This window comes from Petaurus breviceps, unplaced genomic scaffold (assembly GCF_028583685.1).
Source record: "Petaurus breviceps papuanus isolate PSGF00001 unplaced genomic scaffold, PetGlider_PUasm1.0 188, whole genome shotgun sequence".
In the NCBI taxonomy this organism is placed as follows: Eukaryota; Metazoa; Chordata; class Mammalia; order Diprotodontia; family Petauridae; genus Petaurus; species Petaurus breviceps.
This window is the reverse complement of record NW_027185804.1, coordinates 37066518-37083209: the sequence shown is the minus strand read 5'-3', so window position 1 is coordinate 37083209 and position 16692 is coordinate 37066518. Positions and strand designations below refer to the sequence as shown.

Here is a 16692-nt window from a genome sequence, read left to right as displayed (position 1 = left end):
CACAGTACAGAATGATCCACCAGCTCTTTTGCTAAGCTTATCTTCTTCAGATAAAATACAGCAACTGTTACTTCCTTTTATCTCTCCCATTATGAGGTTTCAGGACTTAATTCTCTAAGTCCCTATTTATACACACTCCTTAACATTATATAGATTTCACAGATTTTATGTAACAGTTAGGTTTAGATGGCTTTGGTATCAACATACAGGGCCAGCTAACCAAAGGGGCAACAAAAGATTCAGGGAAAAAACTGTGGCTGTCACAGGTGAACCCCTAAAAAAAGGGATGAAAAGTAGCCGAGAACAGATTTTTAAATTCGGTAACACTGAAACAATTAAAGCAATCCACTGTTGTCAAAGCAGTTAGAGAAATACTAAGTTACGTACAGATTACTATGGAAACACTAACTTACATGCATCCACAAAGCAGTATCATGGAACCATGCAAGCATAAGGCTTAGCTTAGTATCCCTTTCTTAAATAAATAAGTAGATCTCTACACTACTCCATGGCAACTCATACTATAGTGCTTGCTCACTGAAAACATTTGATCACCAAACTTCCTGAAGAAAATAACTTGGGAAGAAAAAAATCTTGACACGGCCATGGTGTTATAACCTTTGATGCTTCAGTTGCAGTCTGAACTCTTCAGTTTGCCCTGCTCTTTGTAACCAGCATGTTGTTCATACACTATGACTTGTCTCTATCAGGCATAGAAGGTGAGCTTCTGTGCTTGTAAATACTGTGTAAGCTTATGTGTGACTCTTCCTGTGTCCCCTGCAGGAGGCCAAAAAATGGCAGGAGAGAAAAGAAGCGCTGGAGGCTGTAGAAATCCTGGTAAAAAACCCCAAACTGGAAGCTGGAGATTATTCAGATTTAGTAAAAGCACTGAAAAAGGTAAATCTGGGTTCTTGAAGTATTAATATGATGTCTTCAAAATAGAGACCCTGGCATCACTTCTTTTTTGAACAGTTGCTATTTTCTCTCAAATATTATTTCTCAATAGAAATGTGATTAGTAATATTTCTTGAATAAGCAAACCATAAATGTTTCTGTCCTAGAGTTGATTATGTGTTTTCTTAGCTTACTTGGGGATGTTGATTTTTTTTTTTTCAGCTGTTTGAGGCAGTGAGCCAGTATCCTCAGTATTTTCAGACCGCTGGCATGCAATAGGCTCTAAGGTAGCCTGTTATGAAGAGAGTTTTCACTTCTCTAAATGTGCAGAATGGATTATTAGCTGGGGATGTGGCTGGTTTTGCATTATTCGGGCCTGAATTGAGTGTGAGTGTAGCTCTTCGTGCTTAACGACTTTCATGCCATGTGACAGTACAGCTCTAGCCTATAGGGATGAGAGCGCAGACTTTGAAGAAGATCTGAGAGAAGGAAGCTCTGCCTCCAGACCATCGGAAAGCTTCAGGAAAGGCGATGTGTTGGACCTGGCGCTTCTGTAGCTCCTTCCAACACTAAGCTTGGCACAGGGCCTTGTCATGCTTATTGACTGACTGAGACTGAGTGCCGGTGACTGTGTCCTGCATTTGTGAAGTGCAGTAATCATGAAAAACATTTAAAGTGTCTTCAGCAAGCAAATAGAAGAGTACTGCAAGCTTTGTTAATAAACGATCTGGGGATTGCGAATCTGAATCTAGTCTCACAGCACGAATCTTAAAGCTCTGCATAGGCAATAGAGTGTGACCAAATCCAGGGCAAGGGGGAGACCTTTTCTTTCATAGGCTGGATTGCTACAAGAAAAAGTGCACCAGGCCTGGAGCCTAGTCCTGGCTCTGATTCTGACTAGCCATATTCAGTTTATCACCTTATCTCTGGCTCTGAGCTATGAGATGAGTAGAGGGCACTAGGTACTTTCTGGGACCTTCTTAGTTCTAATGGTTTAATTGTTTTACTCCTACTGTGACCCACAGGGGAAGAAAATCAGGCTCTCCAAGTGTTTTTTATTTTATCTTGAGAGGGAGGAAAAATAAGAGGTTCATTTCATCTCATTTTTCCCGCTCTTTTTTAAAATAATTATATTGTTATATATAATTACATATACTTTTACATGTACATAAATAGGTATGCAGTATGTATGTACATATAGGTCTATAAATTTTTTTAGGTTTTCAACATTCACTTTTATAAGATTTTGAGTTCCAAATTTTTTCCCCCATCCCTTCCTTCCCTGCTCTCCCCCAGAACAGCAAGAAATCTGATATAGGCTATGCATGTACAAATCATATTAAACATTTCCACATTAGTCACGTTGTGAAAAAAGAATCAGAACTAAAGGGGAAAACCATGAGAAAGAAAAAACAAACAAAAAAAGAAAAAACTATATGTTTCAGTCCTGCATTCAGACTCCATAGTTCTTTCTCTGGCTGTGCATTTTCCATTTTGACATTTCATCTCTTTAAATGAAGACTAGAGATCATAATATTTGGTTACAATTTTTTATAAATACCCTTCAGTTGTATATTATGGCCCCTTCATTCCCTCAATTCCCTTAAAGATGCCCAGAGAAGAGAAGAAAAGATGGTAAGAAAGAAACATCAAAAAGAGGAGTAAATTGAAAGAAAAAAATGTGATGGAAGAGGTTCTTTCCGTCCCCCTCTCCCTTCCTTTCTGTGCCTAAGGGAACTGAAGCTTGTACCTAACTACCTAAGGGTACTGGGAGCTTGAGTCCCTGTTTTCTGTCCTTAATGTGTGTGAACTTTCTTTTGGTTTTTTTGAAGTCTCTTAGAGGATGCTGGTTTTCAAATGATTTTTTGTCCTGTTGCATTTCTAGTTTGCACTTTAATTGCTGTACTGCCTGGGTTACCTTTTTTCCCTTCAATTTTGCTCTCTTTAGTTGAAAAATACTTTTTGCATTCCCATAATCTCTTGTCAGCTGTGCTGCTGTTTTCCTTTTTTTCAAACTAAACAGAAGAGAGTAGAAGGACCTTTAGAAAAAGGTAAGGCAGTGGTACAACTACCATTTTAAAATGGATCTTTCCCCCATTAAAACCAAGCTTTATGTAGTAGAGATTTATGATTTCATATGCAATTCTCTTTTTTTGCATTTTTGGTAGAGAAATATTTGTGTTTGTTGATGTATCTCAAGTTCATAATAGAAAATGGAATTTTTTTTTTTGGTTGCTTTTTGGAGGGCAGTTGGGGTTAAGTGACTTGCCCAAGGTCACACAGCTAGTTTTTGTGTTAAGTATCTGAGGTCAGATCCAAACCTAGGTCCTCCTGACTCCAGGGTCGGTGCTCTCTATTCACTGCACCACCTAGCCTCCCCGAAAATGGGAAATTCTTAAAAAATAGTATTCAAAGAAGTTAATTAAGCATTACCAAAAAAGTAATATTCAGGCATCCTATGAGTTGACTTTTTAAATTCACTTTTTAATATTTCTAAAATTTTAAGGTTTTTGTCATTGTTGCTTTCTCAAAAAAAAATTCAGTATCCATGTGATTTATTTCTTTATTTTTCATTTTCCCACCAGGATTTTTTTCCTCTATCACATGACTTGTAGAATTTTATTGCTATTCCATTAAATTCACTTATGCTTTTTCAAATAAAGATTTTTAAATATTTTATTTATATGTTTACTATCATAAATATTATGGCAGACATATACATTTCTTTTCTTTGTTATAATTTTACGAAACATAAACTTAGAATTAAAGATTCTTTGAAAACTGAAGCATGATGCACATGTAATCTATCATCCTCGTTTCCAATTATGCCTTAATGCTGGTAGGCACAAATGGGTTTGTATAATGGAGAAACTAATGGAACGAACTTCACAGAAGAGACTTTGCAACATGAGGCTCACAGACGCACCTGCTCCTTGAAGGAGATGCTACTATAGCATGAGAAACATCTAGATCCCCCAGAGGACATCAGGCAGGACCTGGCAGTCACCATCCTTAGAGTTCTTCAGGCCTCACTTGCCCATAAATTCAAACCAAAAAATTGTCAATATGGGGTTCTTCAGGGAACTCCCTCCAAAATGACTGCCTTCCTCTAAGCCCCTGGTACTTGCTGTATCTTATTTTAAGGGAAGTTTCCATACTTGTCACCCATAGGGTATCACAGGCTGCCTCATTTCTAGCTTCTCAACCATTTCCAAAAGGGAGGAAGTTGACAGTATGAAGTTAGGTTTTTACATGCCTTTTGGCCTTTAGGAAAAGGTCAAAAGAAAAAAACTATTTAACATAAATTGTGAATGGATTCTCAAAATTCATTCAGCTACCAAAGAGGAAATATGCCAAGGAAATAGATATGAGTAATGGCTCAGCACAGTGACTTTTGTGTCTTTTCCAAAAAAAAAAAAAAAAATTTTTGTGCTAGACTGGAACTGTTTTGTGTTTTGTTTTTAGGTTGTTGGAAAGGACACTAATGTCATGTTGGTGGCTTTGGCAGCAAAATGTCTTACCGGGCTTGCTGTTGGGCTCAGGAAGAAGTTTGGTCAATATGCAGGCCATGTAAGTAATACTTCATTGAATGTGGGGCCTCTTGGAACCTGCAAGAAAAATAGTAGATCACTTTATTTTGTTATCTGAACTTAAAAATTTTTTTTAAAAACTACTTTTGACTTTATTAGTAGAAGACTGACTTTTAAACATTGCTTCACATTTACTTTATTCTCCTCAACAAATATCATGTTGGTATATAATAGCATTCTAATGAAAAGTCAGTTGTAACAAGTAAATTGACTTTGTTGATATTGAATTGGGTAGTATTCAAATCAAAATAGTTTAGTTTTATTTTGCTTTTTAAAAATTAGAGATTTTAACTAATTGATGTTAGTTTGTGTTAGTTTGTTAATTGTTGGTTTGTTAATTGTGTTAGTTTGTACAGTCACAAATGACTTATTACAATACATTGAGTTCAGCAAGTTTAATAACTTAAACACATGTCATTTTTAGCAAACAGACCATTCTGTGCAGTTGCATCTCTTAATTGACCTTGGAGTTCATGTGAGATTTGAAATCCAGTATGGGTTAGTTGATGCCATTTGGCGTTCTGTTCCTGGAATAGGTTCAGATTCTTTGCTAATTGACCATTTTATTGCCTAGGTTAATGTTATAATAAATACTGAACTGAATTCCTCTTATTGAGGATGGTGTTTTTCAGGATGTGGCTATGATACTTAGCATCACGTGCTTACAATATTTAGGCCTTACTCACTGCATTAAAAATAAAATTTTTTTTTCCTTTTGGAGGGCAATTGGGGTTAAGTAACTTGCCCCAAGGTCACATGGCTAGTCTTTTGTGTGGGTGTTAATTGTCTGAGGCCGGAACTGAACTCAGGTCCTCCTAACTCCAGGCCGACGCTTTACTCACTGTGCCACCTAAGCCGCCCCTATTAAAAATAATTTCAAAGAATCTTCCCAAACAGCACCAACTGACTAGATAATGACTGACAACGTCATGAGTTCAGAATAAGCATCAGGATCCAATTTTTCTCAGCTTAACATTATCTTAGAGAATTATGAAGTTTTTATGTAACTTTTTCTTATTAGGAGCAATTTCCCCCCCCTGAGATTTTATAACTAAACTGAGGATTGTTACATTTCTTTTCAGTCTGAAATCTGATGGTAAATTTTGTAACTAATTTTTCTTTAGAAACTGAAGAATATCACCAAAACTATATTACAACATAAGAAAATGTGTTAATAAAACTAGAGATGTAAAGAGAGAACTTATTTAATATCTTAAATAACACAGTGACCTGTCTTATTATTATACAAATATTTCTTAAGCAGTTTTATGGTGAATTGAGCACTTCTTGGTTTAGATTTGAAGTTTATGTTTTTTTATCCTAAAAAAATTGAATTCTATGATCTACATTTTAACAGTTGTTGCCTATTAGTACTTCTCTCTTATTTCATGAACCATTCATATAAAATGAATTTCCTTTATGTACCAGTTTTGGATAAGACTTTTGACCTTTGAAAAGATGTTTCACATGGTTTCATAGGTACTGGGAATATGGGAAAGGGAATAGCGAAACATCTGACTTGACAGATTTTTAATTGTTAAATTTGAATAAGCTGGCCTAACTGTGATCTCTCTTTTATATGTTTGGGATTTTTAGCCTTTTCTCAGCCAGTTGTTTTTTTTGTTTGTTTTTTGTTTTTTTTTTTCCCATTTCTCTCTGGTGGGACAGGATGGATCCCTACAAGTTTGCTTATTTGTCATAGTTCATTTTCTGTCAGATATTGTGAAATGGTCTCATTCAACTTAACTGTGCCTTTTCACAGGTAGTGCCGACGATCCTAGAGAAGTTTAAAGAGAAGAAGCCTCAGGTAGTCCAGGCCCTCCAGGAAGCTATTGATGCAATCTTCCTAACTGTGAGTTAGTCACATCCAGTACCATGGTTGCTCTGATTCAGAATTGATCAGGTCCATTGTGTGACCCTAACTTGTTCTTCCCTAACTTCTTTAAAGACCACCCTACAGAGTATCAGTGAGGATATTTTAGCTGTGATGGACAACAAAAATCCGACCATTAAACAGCAAACATCCCTTTTCATAGCAAGAAGTTTCCGACACTGTACTTCTTCCACGCTGCCTAAGAGTCTGCTCAAGCCCTTTTGTGCTGCTCTCCTGAAGGTATGGACCGAAGCTAGAACTTGGGGAGTTTGTGGTAGCAACATTTATAGACTGTCACCCTGCAGTGATTTTCCTCAATGGGGCTGGGGACTGAAGTGAACTTTTTTTTTTTTAAGTATGTCTTTACTGTAACAACTCTGTAGGAAAAGACATGGGGTGATTGTGATCGATGGAGCTTCTAATGATTTGTCTCTCCTGGCTGTTTGACTAGGACAGGACAAGAACAGTCATCAAAATTGTTGAAATTTTTATTCTCATTTGAGAGTGTTAGATGGTGAAATTAAAAGCTGTCATAAAATACTGGAGGTTCACTGTACTCTTATGAAAGGCTTGCTGTTTGTCAGTGGAAGTAATGTCATACATTGCACCCATGTTAACTTCATATGTGTTGAATCCCCTCCAGTAATCTGAATTGAGCTTGGCAGTACCTTTTTTTTTTTTTTAATTCTCTCCGTTTTGGGCTATAGCACATCAATGATTCTGCCCCTGAAGTCAGAGATGCTGCCTTTGAAGCACTGGGTACTGCTTTGAAAGTGGTTGGTGAGAAAGCGGTTAACCCTTTTCTAGTTGATGTGGACAAACTCAAGCTTGATAGGGTAAGTCAATAACTTGGGCTGGATGATAGTGAAAGAGGATTCTTTTGCTTTTTTGCCTTATTTTTCTGAATTGGAAAATACGTATTTGGGGGAGGAAAGAGCATGGTAGGAGAACTGCTTTAAGGAAATTCTTGTTAGGATTTGAACTTTTGGTCACAGGCAGTCTCAGTCAGATTCATTTACAGATAGAGGCAGCTAGATGGCATGGTAGATAGAGCACTGGCCTCTGGAGTCAGGAAGTCCTGAGTTCAAATCTCCGACATTTATGAGCTTTGTGACATTGGACAAGTCACCTGACTGCTCTCTGCCTAAATTTCTTTATCCGTAAAGTAGAGATAATAACAGCACCCACCTCCCTGGGTTGTTTTGAGGATAAAATGAGATGTGTATTTGTAAAGTACTTTGCCAGACTTACAGTGTAAATGCCAGATCGTATTTTTCAGCATGCTTAAGTACCTACTATACACATGACCCTGAGGATATGAACCAAAAAAAACTATCCTTGGCTCAGGGAGCTTCATTTTACCGTTGGAAACAACACTTACACTAATTAGTTGGTATCAAATAAATACCAGGTAATTTATGGAGTTGTTGGTTGGGCATTAACAATTGGGGCACTGAGGAATGGCCTCAGACAGAAGGCATCATTTGAGTTGGGCCTTTCCCTACTTCAACTGCTCTCCCAGTTGTAAGCTCCTCCCAGAACCTCCATTTTGAGAAGGGGCCTAGAGTAGTCATCCTTTGTTCTCTGAAATTTCTTCCTTCCTTCCTTCCTTCCTTTCTTTCTTTCTTTCTTTCTTTTTCTTCCTTTCTTCTACTTGATAAATGTGTATCAGCTTGACTCTAAGGATGTAAGTGTTTCTAGAGGGAAAAGGAATGAGGCAGTGCATTTACTTTTCCAATCTGCCTTGCTCTTCTAAATATGCTTCTTAGGAAGAGCTCTGTGTGGCAAAAATGGGCTGTAGAACCTGAATCTTAAGTAGACAGTAAAGTATTGGATGGTTTTTAACACTCTAGAACTTGACTGAGAAACCTCTCCTAATAGGTTTGTCTTCCTTTAGTACTGGAGGTGGCAGGTGCATTATATACAAATTCAGTGTACAAACTTGTTTATATGCATACCTATGGGGTAGCAAGCTTCTCTTGGAATTCTTAAATAATCAGTATTCAAAGCTCTTACCAAATCATAAAGTTCTACAACTTAGCTCCTAAATTTGAGTTGAATGATTTTGGTGTCAATTTCTCTGCCCAGATCAAAGAATGTTCCGAGAAGGTTGAGTTGGTGTATGGCAAAAAATCAGGAGCCACAGTTGAGAAAAGAGAGTCCAAAGCACTTCCCGGGAAGACTGTTGCTTCAGGAGCTGCAGGAGATAAGGATGTGAAAGATGCCGTGGCACCCAAGTCAGGGCCTATGAAAAAGGCACCTGCCGCTAAGGTAAGTTGGCCAGTGCAGCGATGTCTCAGACATGAACCTTTTATCATCCAGGGCAGGAGCACTGAGATACCTGCCTGCCATTATTCTGTTGGGGTCCCTTGGGGTGGCCCCTCAGAGTCAGGAGGACCTCTGACCTGTCCTGGCTGGGTGAGCCTGGGCCGGTGTCTAGAAGTCACAGGAAAGGGGCTGCCTTTAGCAGAGTTCCCTCCCCTAGGAGGGCCTTAGAAAAATGGCATCATCCCGTGGATGTCTCTAGAGAAGAAGATGCCCACCACCAAGATGGGCCTGTCAGCTTTGTTACCGAGGGCATACATCATCTCCTGCTTCAGACCATCTCACAGGGGTGCTCACTCTTGTGATTCAGCACCAGACCCCATCTTGAGTGTTGTGTTCAGTTCTGGGAACCACAGCTGGAGAATGACATTGTTTGGCCAGAGAGGGTTCAGAGGAGGATCGCCAGGAGAGTGAAAGTCCTCAGGATAGACTGAAAGAAAGTAGAGAAGACTGAGGGTGAGGAGCAGGGGGTGTAAGGGAGCTAAGTGAGGGGCTGTCATGTGGGTATGGAATGGTCTTCCATTCTATTGGGCCCCAAGGGAAGGAACTAGGCGCAACACTGGAAGTTAGAGGCAGGCAAAATTAGGGTTAGTGTTGGCGAAAACTCACTAACAATTAGAATTGTCCAAAAGGAGTGTGTGAGCTCCCTTGTGCTGAGTGAGGAGGAGGTTGGGAGCCATGCGGCAAAAGGTCAAGTAAGGGGGAAAGGCAAGTTTGGGAGGCTTGAAAAGGCTTGGAATAACTTCTCTGAAGAGTGAGGGAGTTGGGCCCAAGTGAGGCTGGGAATACCATGAATTCATAATATACCCACATGGCATGATTGTTAGACTGCTTTCAAGCTCTGTTTAGCAGCCTCTGAGCAGGTCAGGAAGAGTCAGGCAGTGTGAGACTAATGACAAGGGACCGAGAGATTCAAGAGGAGAGAATAGTAGAGACTCGGAATGGCAAACTGTAGTATCCAGATTGGAAACGGAGGAAAGTGGAGCCAGAGAAGAAATAATGCCCCAAGAAAGCATTGAGGAGGAAGGACGTGCTTCTGGTTAGGTCGGGCAGAACACAGCTGCTAGGACTTGGATGGGCAGAGTGTGTTGAGGAGGCAGCAGAGGTGATGGAATCATGGAAAGCTGTTGGACACATGGTCTTAGAGCACCACCTGCGGTGTGCAGAGGTCAGGTGGCTTAGCCAGAGTCCCTCAGGCAGACGTTCTGTGTCAGATATCCCTACTCTGGTCAGGTGCCTCCCCTGCTGAAGTCTGAGCAGAATCTGGCACCCTGCAGAACTAAGTAGCATCGGCTCTGCCCTCAGCCAGCTCCTTGTCAGAGTGGGAATGAGGCACCAAAGCGTGCTGCCATTTCAGTGTGTCTTGGAATGGCCTTTCCAGAATGAATCCCACTTGTAGGAAGTTCACCTTTCTATAGATGTCAGCCTCTTAGGCCCAGAACTGCAGAGTCTTCTTTGGATCTTCCCTTTTCCTTTACCTCATCTCTCCAGTGAGAAGTTAATCCTGAATTTTCTCTTCTCATCTAAGCCACTTTTTTTTCTTTTTGAGGGGAGAAGGCAAGGCAGTTGTGGTTAAATGACTCGCCCAAGGTCATTTGTTGACCAATTAGTTAAGTGTCAAGTGTCTGAGGCCCGATTTGAATTCAGGTTCTCCTGACTCCAGGGCTGGTGCTTTATTCACTGCGCCACCTAGCCACTCCTGTAGCCACTATCTTCCTGGTCTTCCTTTAAGTCTCTCCCTTCTCCAGTCCTCTTCCAAGTTATCTTCCTGAGGGACTGCTATAATCATGCCATTCCTTCCTCAAAAATTTTTGAGTGGTAGCTGCTCACCTACCAGAAAAGTATCAGCTTTGGTATTGAAGACCTTTCACTCTCCACCCCCCATCCTCATCTGCTCTCTTCATCTGCTTTTGTTCACACCATCCCCAAGCCTGAAATTGGCTCGTTTCCTTCCTTTCTGACTCTCAATGTCTGTGTCCTTGTCTTTTTCCAAAGCCCAGCTCTGATGCTTCTTCTGAGAAGTCTATTGGATTTAGTCATTTAAGCAGCACTGTATAAACAAATGCTGACGTACTGACAACCCTGCCACAAAGGAGTTATTGATACTTAATGTTTGGAAGACTTAAAATATTTCTGTTAGAACTCATCTCAGATCAAAAAAGTTCACGTTTACATAGGAAAGGGATAATGTTTACATTTCTAAAAATAAACATTAAGGATTAAAAATATATATACCTGATACCCTCCTCCCATTCTAGATGAAAACATTCTCCCTCAGATTTTTCGTGACGTTTTACCAGGACCTCTCCCTTGACAGTAACTTCACACTGCTTTATATCAGAGCCATTTGCATACTTGTCTTTTCCGGCTCCCCTCCTGGTCCCCTTCTCCCCCAGTTTGCTCCTTAGATCCCTTAGAGTAGAGCTGGTAGTCTTTGTAAGCTAAGCACTTAGTTTAGTGTCCTACCCATAACTTGTGACTAATTCATGTTGGCTTGAATTGAATATCCATTTTCCACAAGTGGACTGTGGACAGAAAGGGAATAATAACCTTTCTGTGCTTTTAGCATTTTGACTTAATGTTAATGACTACATTTGAAGATTCATCAAAAGTACAGGAGCCTTCTTTGGTGAATATATTCATCTTTAAAGTAGGAGGATGTGACCAGTGCATCACATTGAACTTTGGGTCTAAATTTTCACTGTGATGATAAAGGTTCTGAATCCTGTGGCTAATTGCTTTTCCTTTTTTTTTTTTTTTTTTTTTTTTTAGGCTAGTGGACCACCTAAGAAGGGAAAACCAGCTGCGTCTGGAGCTACTGGGGGTGCTGGATCTAAGAACAAGAAAGGCTCAGATGTCAAAGAGATCGTGGAGCCTGAGCTCTCGGTAGGGGTTGCCCCTGTGCCCCTCAGACAGAGATTTGAGACTTTGGAATGGAGCTGGGGTCTTTCTTCCTTTGGTTCATGAATCCTGCATCCTTTGGCCTGTTGGGATTGGGTCAGTGACAGCAGTCAGCATCCCAGCTCACTAGAGCCCATGTGACCACTGTCCTTTTTGGAATTGTCTGGGATGCTCTGGCTCCCTTCGTTGGTTGACTGGGGTATCTCCTAATCCCATTGGGTTTGGTGTCTTTCAGGTAGAAGTATGTGAGGAGAAAGCTTCAGCTGTCCTTCCGCCTACCTGCCTCCAGCTGCTTGATAGTGGTAACTGGAAGGAACGTCTGGCCTGCATGGAGGAGTTCCAGAAGGTGAGCAGCAAGAAGTAGCCGTGCTGGCAGAGGCTGATAGCTCGGGACTCTCGTGCAGGATGGGCTTGGTGTTACAGCTCTTCAGTGTCTCCATGCTGCTGCCTTCTGCGTCCAGTGTCAGAGCCGCCAGGTGCACTGTGACATACTGGTTGTGGGCTGGTGCCTTTTCATAAAAGTGATTGGAGTGTGACACTCCTCACATGCTCCCATACCTTCAGCTCCAAGAGCTTTCTTTCATTTGCTCAGTTACTCAATTGAAGTAAACAAACTTTGTTGTCTTCTCATCGTTTTTATCCCATTTTTATTGATTGCATTTGTTTGTGCATCACATTCATTTCCTAATCTATCCCTCTTGCTGCCCAGAGAGCCATCTTTGCTGACTGGTTTTTTACAAGAAGGAAAAAAAAGCAGTTCAGCAAAACTGCCTGTGACCCTGTGTACAGTGTTGTACACCCCTAGCTCTCCCCATCCTCACTGAAGAAGGGAGAGAGATTCTTTTGGGGGCCCAGCTTGGTGGTTCTAATCCCACACCCTGGGCTTTGGGACTTTTGTGGTGTTTGTTCTTTTCCATGTACATTTTTGTGATCATTGTGTGTTTTATTTTCCTGGCTCTGCTTGCTTTACTCCACAGTGGTGGACAGACATTGTTCCCTGCTTTTCTGAATTCATACTCATTGTTTCTCATGACCCAGTGATATTCTACCATGTTCATTTTGTGTAGCCATTCTCCAGTTCACAGGCAGCTTCTTTATTACCAGTTCTCTGCTACTGCACAAAGTGTGGCATACATGGGACCTTTTGCCTGTCTTTGACCTCTGTGGCCAGTTCACAGCTCCCCCAGCAGTTAGGGTGCCCAACTTCTGGTGCCCTGCAGCATCCATCAGTCCTGTTCACATTGGTTCGTTTTCTGGGTGTGAGGCAGAACCTCTGAGTTGTTTTGATTTATATTTTGTTTAATAATGATGGGTTTGAGCAGGCTTTCCTAGGATTGTTCATTTTTAATTCTTTTGAGAGCTGTGTGAACAAACTTTCCCTCCCTTTTCTTGTTGCCCTTTTGTTTTTGTGTCATTCTGTTTTATTGAAAGAGTAGAAAATTTTGAAAGAGATTCTAAAATAATGGAAGGTTTCCTCATTTTAGGGAAGGGATATGGTTTAGCTGACTTTATTATTTCCTAAATTAAGTACCTCCCAAATCTTAATTTAGATAATATGAGTGAAATGGAAAGAACGCTAGATTTTGGGAGTCTGAGAAAAATGGCCCTTATCCTCTGGGCCTCAGTTTGCTTCTCTGCCAGATAGAATGTCTACCCTCCCTACTCAGTAAGGTCTGCATCATGTCACAAGACTGCATGGCACGATGCTTTGTAGAAAGTTTGAAAGGGGCTGCGAAGTGGCGCAGTGAATAGAGCGCTGGCCCTGGAGTCAAGAGGACCTGAGTTCAAATGTGACCTCAGATACTTGACTAGCTGTGTGACCTTGAGCAAGTCACTTGACCCCAACTGCCTTGCCTTCCCCATCTGAAAAAAAAAAAGTGTTTGAAAGCTGAAAAATAGAACTTCTCATGACTAATTGCTGTCTTCTAACCCCTTTGTTTTCGTTTTTCAACTTTTAAGGCTGTTGAACTAATGGACCGAACTGAAATGCCCTGTCAGGCATTGGTGAGGATGTTGGCTAAGAAGCCAGGATGGAAAGAAACCAACTTTCAGGTATCTTGCCCTTTTCCTTTTTTTAATGGAGAACAGCATGCTTTCATCGACCTGGGTCTCCTTGCCTGTTTCTCCGTAGTGAAGGACAGATGCACTCACTCCTTCCAGGTCTTCCCTTGCTATAGAGTCATCTCAGGCTCTGCTTCCTGTTAGTCAGCAGTGTCTCATCCTCACTTGAAGTGTGGAGTGGGGGTGGGTGCTTTGTTGGTTCCTACTCTCAAGAGATAGATTTTGGGTAGGTATGACCTGCTGACTCAGGTAAATATAAAGAAAATGAGAATTTCTTTACTTTGTTAAAGTAAACCAGTGAGAGAAATATGGGTAGTATCCAATTTACATTACAAATGTTGCTTATAAGTCACTTGTTAGGGGATTTGAGACACATATTCCCATAGAAAGTGTTATGATTGATGAGCAGATGCCATAATAAAAACATTTAACGCATAACGTGGCAAAAATATAGTACTAGAAGTGTAATTGTTGACTCCTCAAAGTCTTAGTTGTAGGGAGCCTTGTCATCCAGGGCCATCTACCACTCCCCCCCCCATCCCACACACACAGGCTTTTCTTTTACTCCACCTCCTGCCCTTTTCTAGTCCTCCAAGTTCTAAGTGCCTTCAGGCTTTCCCCAACTGCCCCCTGCAGTTCCATCCCCTAGCCTGCTCTACATCTGTCCTCTGAAAAGGTGACTTTCCCTGTGCTAAACTGCAAATTCCCATTCTTCATCTCTGTCAGCATTAACTTGGTGTTAGGAAGACTGTCTGAGGGATTCAAATGGGAACTCCTTTTCCAAGAACTGGGTTCTTCAGCCCTCCCAGAGGGAGCTGCATTTTTATGCATATTAACTTAAATGGGGCCCTAATAATTGGAATGTCAAATTGTATAAATAACTTAAAATGTAGCTAATGTGAGGAAAGGGGGGGGGGTTTTGTGCTTTTTGAAGGACCATTGGGGTTAAGTGACTTGCCCAAAGTCACATAGCTAGTAAGTGTGTCAAGCGTCTGAGGCCGGATTTGAACTCAGGTCTTCCTGACTCGAGGGCTGGTACTCTATTCACTGCACCACCTAATCTCCCTGAAAGATTTTCTAATTGTAGGAATACTGTTTAGTCTGTCCCCAGGTCAATTTAACAAATTGGCTTCTTTTCAGTTTCTTGTCTTCTCTTCCCTTCAAGGCCTCTGTCCACATGAGGCCTTTTCTATACTCTCCTTAGCCCTAATAATTACTTTGTAGTTACTTCTCTGTGTATATGTTATATGTCACATCTTCCTTCCACCCCACTCCTCCCCAGTCCCCATAAGCTCCTTGGGGTCAGGGTCTGTTTAATTTTTACCTTTATGTCCCCATCTTCTACCACCCTTTCTTAGAAAATGCTTATAGAATTGAATTCAGAAGTTCTGAAATCCATTTTGAAAAGGTCCCTGCTTTTTCAGAGTGGCTTCCATTCTAGTCAGGGCCCTGGTAGGAGGAGAAGGGACTGTAGTGTGGCCATTGAATGCTTAGGGAATGCCTGTACTACCAACTCTAAGAAAGCACAGTTTAACTTAGAAGTTTTGGGGGTGCTCATATTATAAATGGATATTTTGAGGTGCTTTGGTGTTTTTTCTCTTTACTCTCAAATAGGGTTACCATTTGTTCCCCCTCTGCCCATCGCTAAGGCCCCTCTCATTGGTAAAAGTCCTTTGCTTCTCAATTGGCTTTGGTCCCATCCACTCCACATGGATCTGCACAGCCCAAAGGTCTTTTGGCTCAGCTTTGCCTCCCCGGTGTTTCTCTTCAGGTGATGCAGATGAAGCTTCACATTGTTGCTTTGGTTGCTCAGAAGGGACATTTTTCCAAAACTTCAGCTCAGGTTGTCCTGGATGGTCTTGTGGATAAAATTGGAGACGTGAAATGTGGCAACAATGCAAAGGAGGCTCTGACATCGATTGCAGAGGCGTGTCTGCTGCCGTGGACAGCTGAGCAGGTCCGTGGCTGGGTTCTTCCCCTCTGTTCCCTTTATCGTTTTCACTGAGGAAGCTCCAAGCTCTTTTCCTTCTCTCCCAAACCCTCAGTTGGAGGTGCTGCAGAACAGGATGCTGTGAGCCCTATGGAGCTGCTTGGCTTAGTCTCTGACCTTGAGAACGTTCCTCAAGGAGTCACTGATAGAGTCACTGAGAGTGCACAGACATGGGCAAGAGGCAGTGTCTTCTCTGGGCTCAGGATTCCCATCTAGCCTCAGCATGAGACAAATAGTATAGTTTGAAGAGCTCAAATGTGGATGCTGAGGTGCCGGACTTCAGTGTGGGCTTTCTTTGTGCTGTCTAGCTGGGTGCCGGGAGCGCAAGTCATCTTCTGGGGCACACGAGGGGCTTGAGCTGAATGATTGCCAGCATTCTCTCAAGCTCTGAATCTCTGGTCCTTTTTGATTCCAGCATGGAGGAAGAGCATACTGGGGCCTCCAACAGTGATTCTGTGATACAGAGGAATAGGGATCTGTGGCTTTATCAGCACCTTTGCTTGTGATCCTTCTGTAGTGGAGAGGAAAATAGAGATTTGTGTTTTTCTCTTCCAGGTCATGTCAATGGCTTTCTCACAGAAAAATCCCAAAAATCAGTCAGAAACTTTAAACTGGCTGTCCAATGCAATCAAGGAATTTGGTTTTTCTGGGTAAGTCTCACAAGATAAGTATACAGGAAGCTGATAAGTTGTTTTCTCCATCTTACTCTTATTGCCTATGACTGAATATTTGGATGTAGCAGCCCTGCTCACCAGAACAAAGCACAACTCTCAGAATTAAAAAAAGCACAGTTTCACAGCTCTCCCTTGAATTTGAATGTGAACTGCCAGCACTCACTGGCTTTTGACATTGCAGTAACCCTATTACTTCACTATATCTCATGTCTTCCCTGTGTGGGGTAGAGTATTAAATGTGCACAAGAATGTCAACCCCTGAACTTCCCTCCCTCCCCCTCTCTCTCTCTCTTTTCCTCTCTCTGATGTAAGTTTGTGAATGTGTTCATTTGAGTTGTCTGTTTCTTCTCTTTTTATAACTATAGTGGTGGAATAGACAATGAC

The 16692-nt window shown here is 41.3% G+C and overlaps 1 protein-coding gene across 5 annotated transcripts in view; it reads left to right on the top strand.

Annotated features, from left to right (window-relative positions):
- Positions 1-16692, top strand: part of CKAP5 (cytoskeleton associated protein 5) — a 90121-nt gene that overhangs the window by 35706 nt on the left and 37723 nt on the right. For all 5 annotated transcript variants that reach the window (XM_069091547.1, XM_069091543.1, XM_069091546.1 and 2 more), the window contains 11 exons: positions 784-897; positions 4360-4464; positions 6247-6336; positions 6433-6597; positions 7065-7193; positions 8446-8628; positions 11455-11568; positions 11819-11929; positions 13543-13635; positions 15416-15601; positions 16190-16284. In XM_069091547.1, the coding sequence (XP_068947648.1) occupies positions 784-897; positions 4360-4464; positions 6247-6336; positions 6433-6597; positions 7065-7193; positions 8446-8628; positions 11455-11568; positions 11819-11929; positions 13543-13635; positions 15416-15601; positions 16190-16284 (1385 nt within the window). The remainder of the gene's footprint in view (positions 1-783; positions 898-4359; positions 4465-6246; positions 6337-6432; positions 6598-7064; positions 7194-8445; positions 8629-11454; positions 11569-11818; positions 11930-13542; positions 13636-15415; positions 15602-16189; positions 16285-16692) is intronic.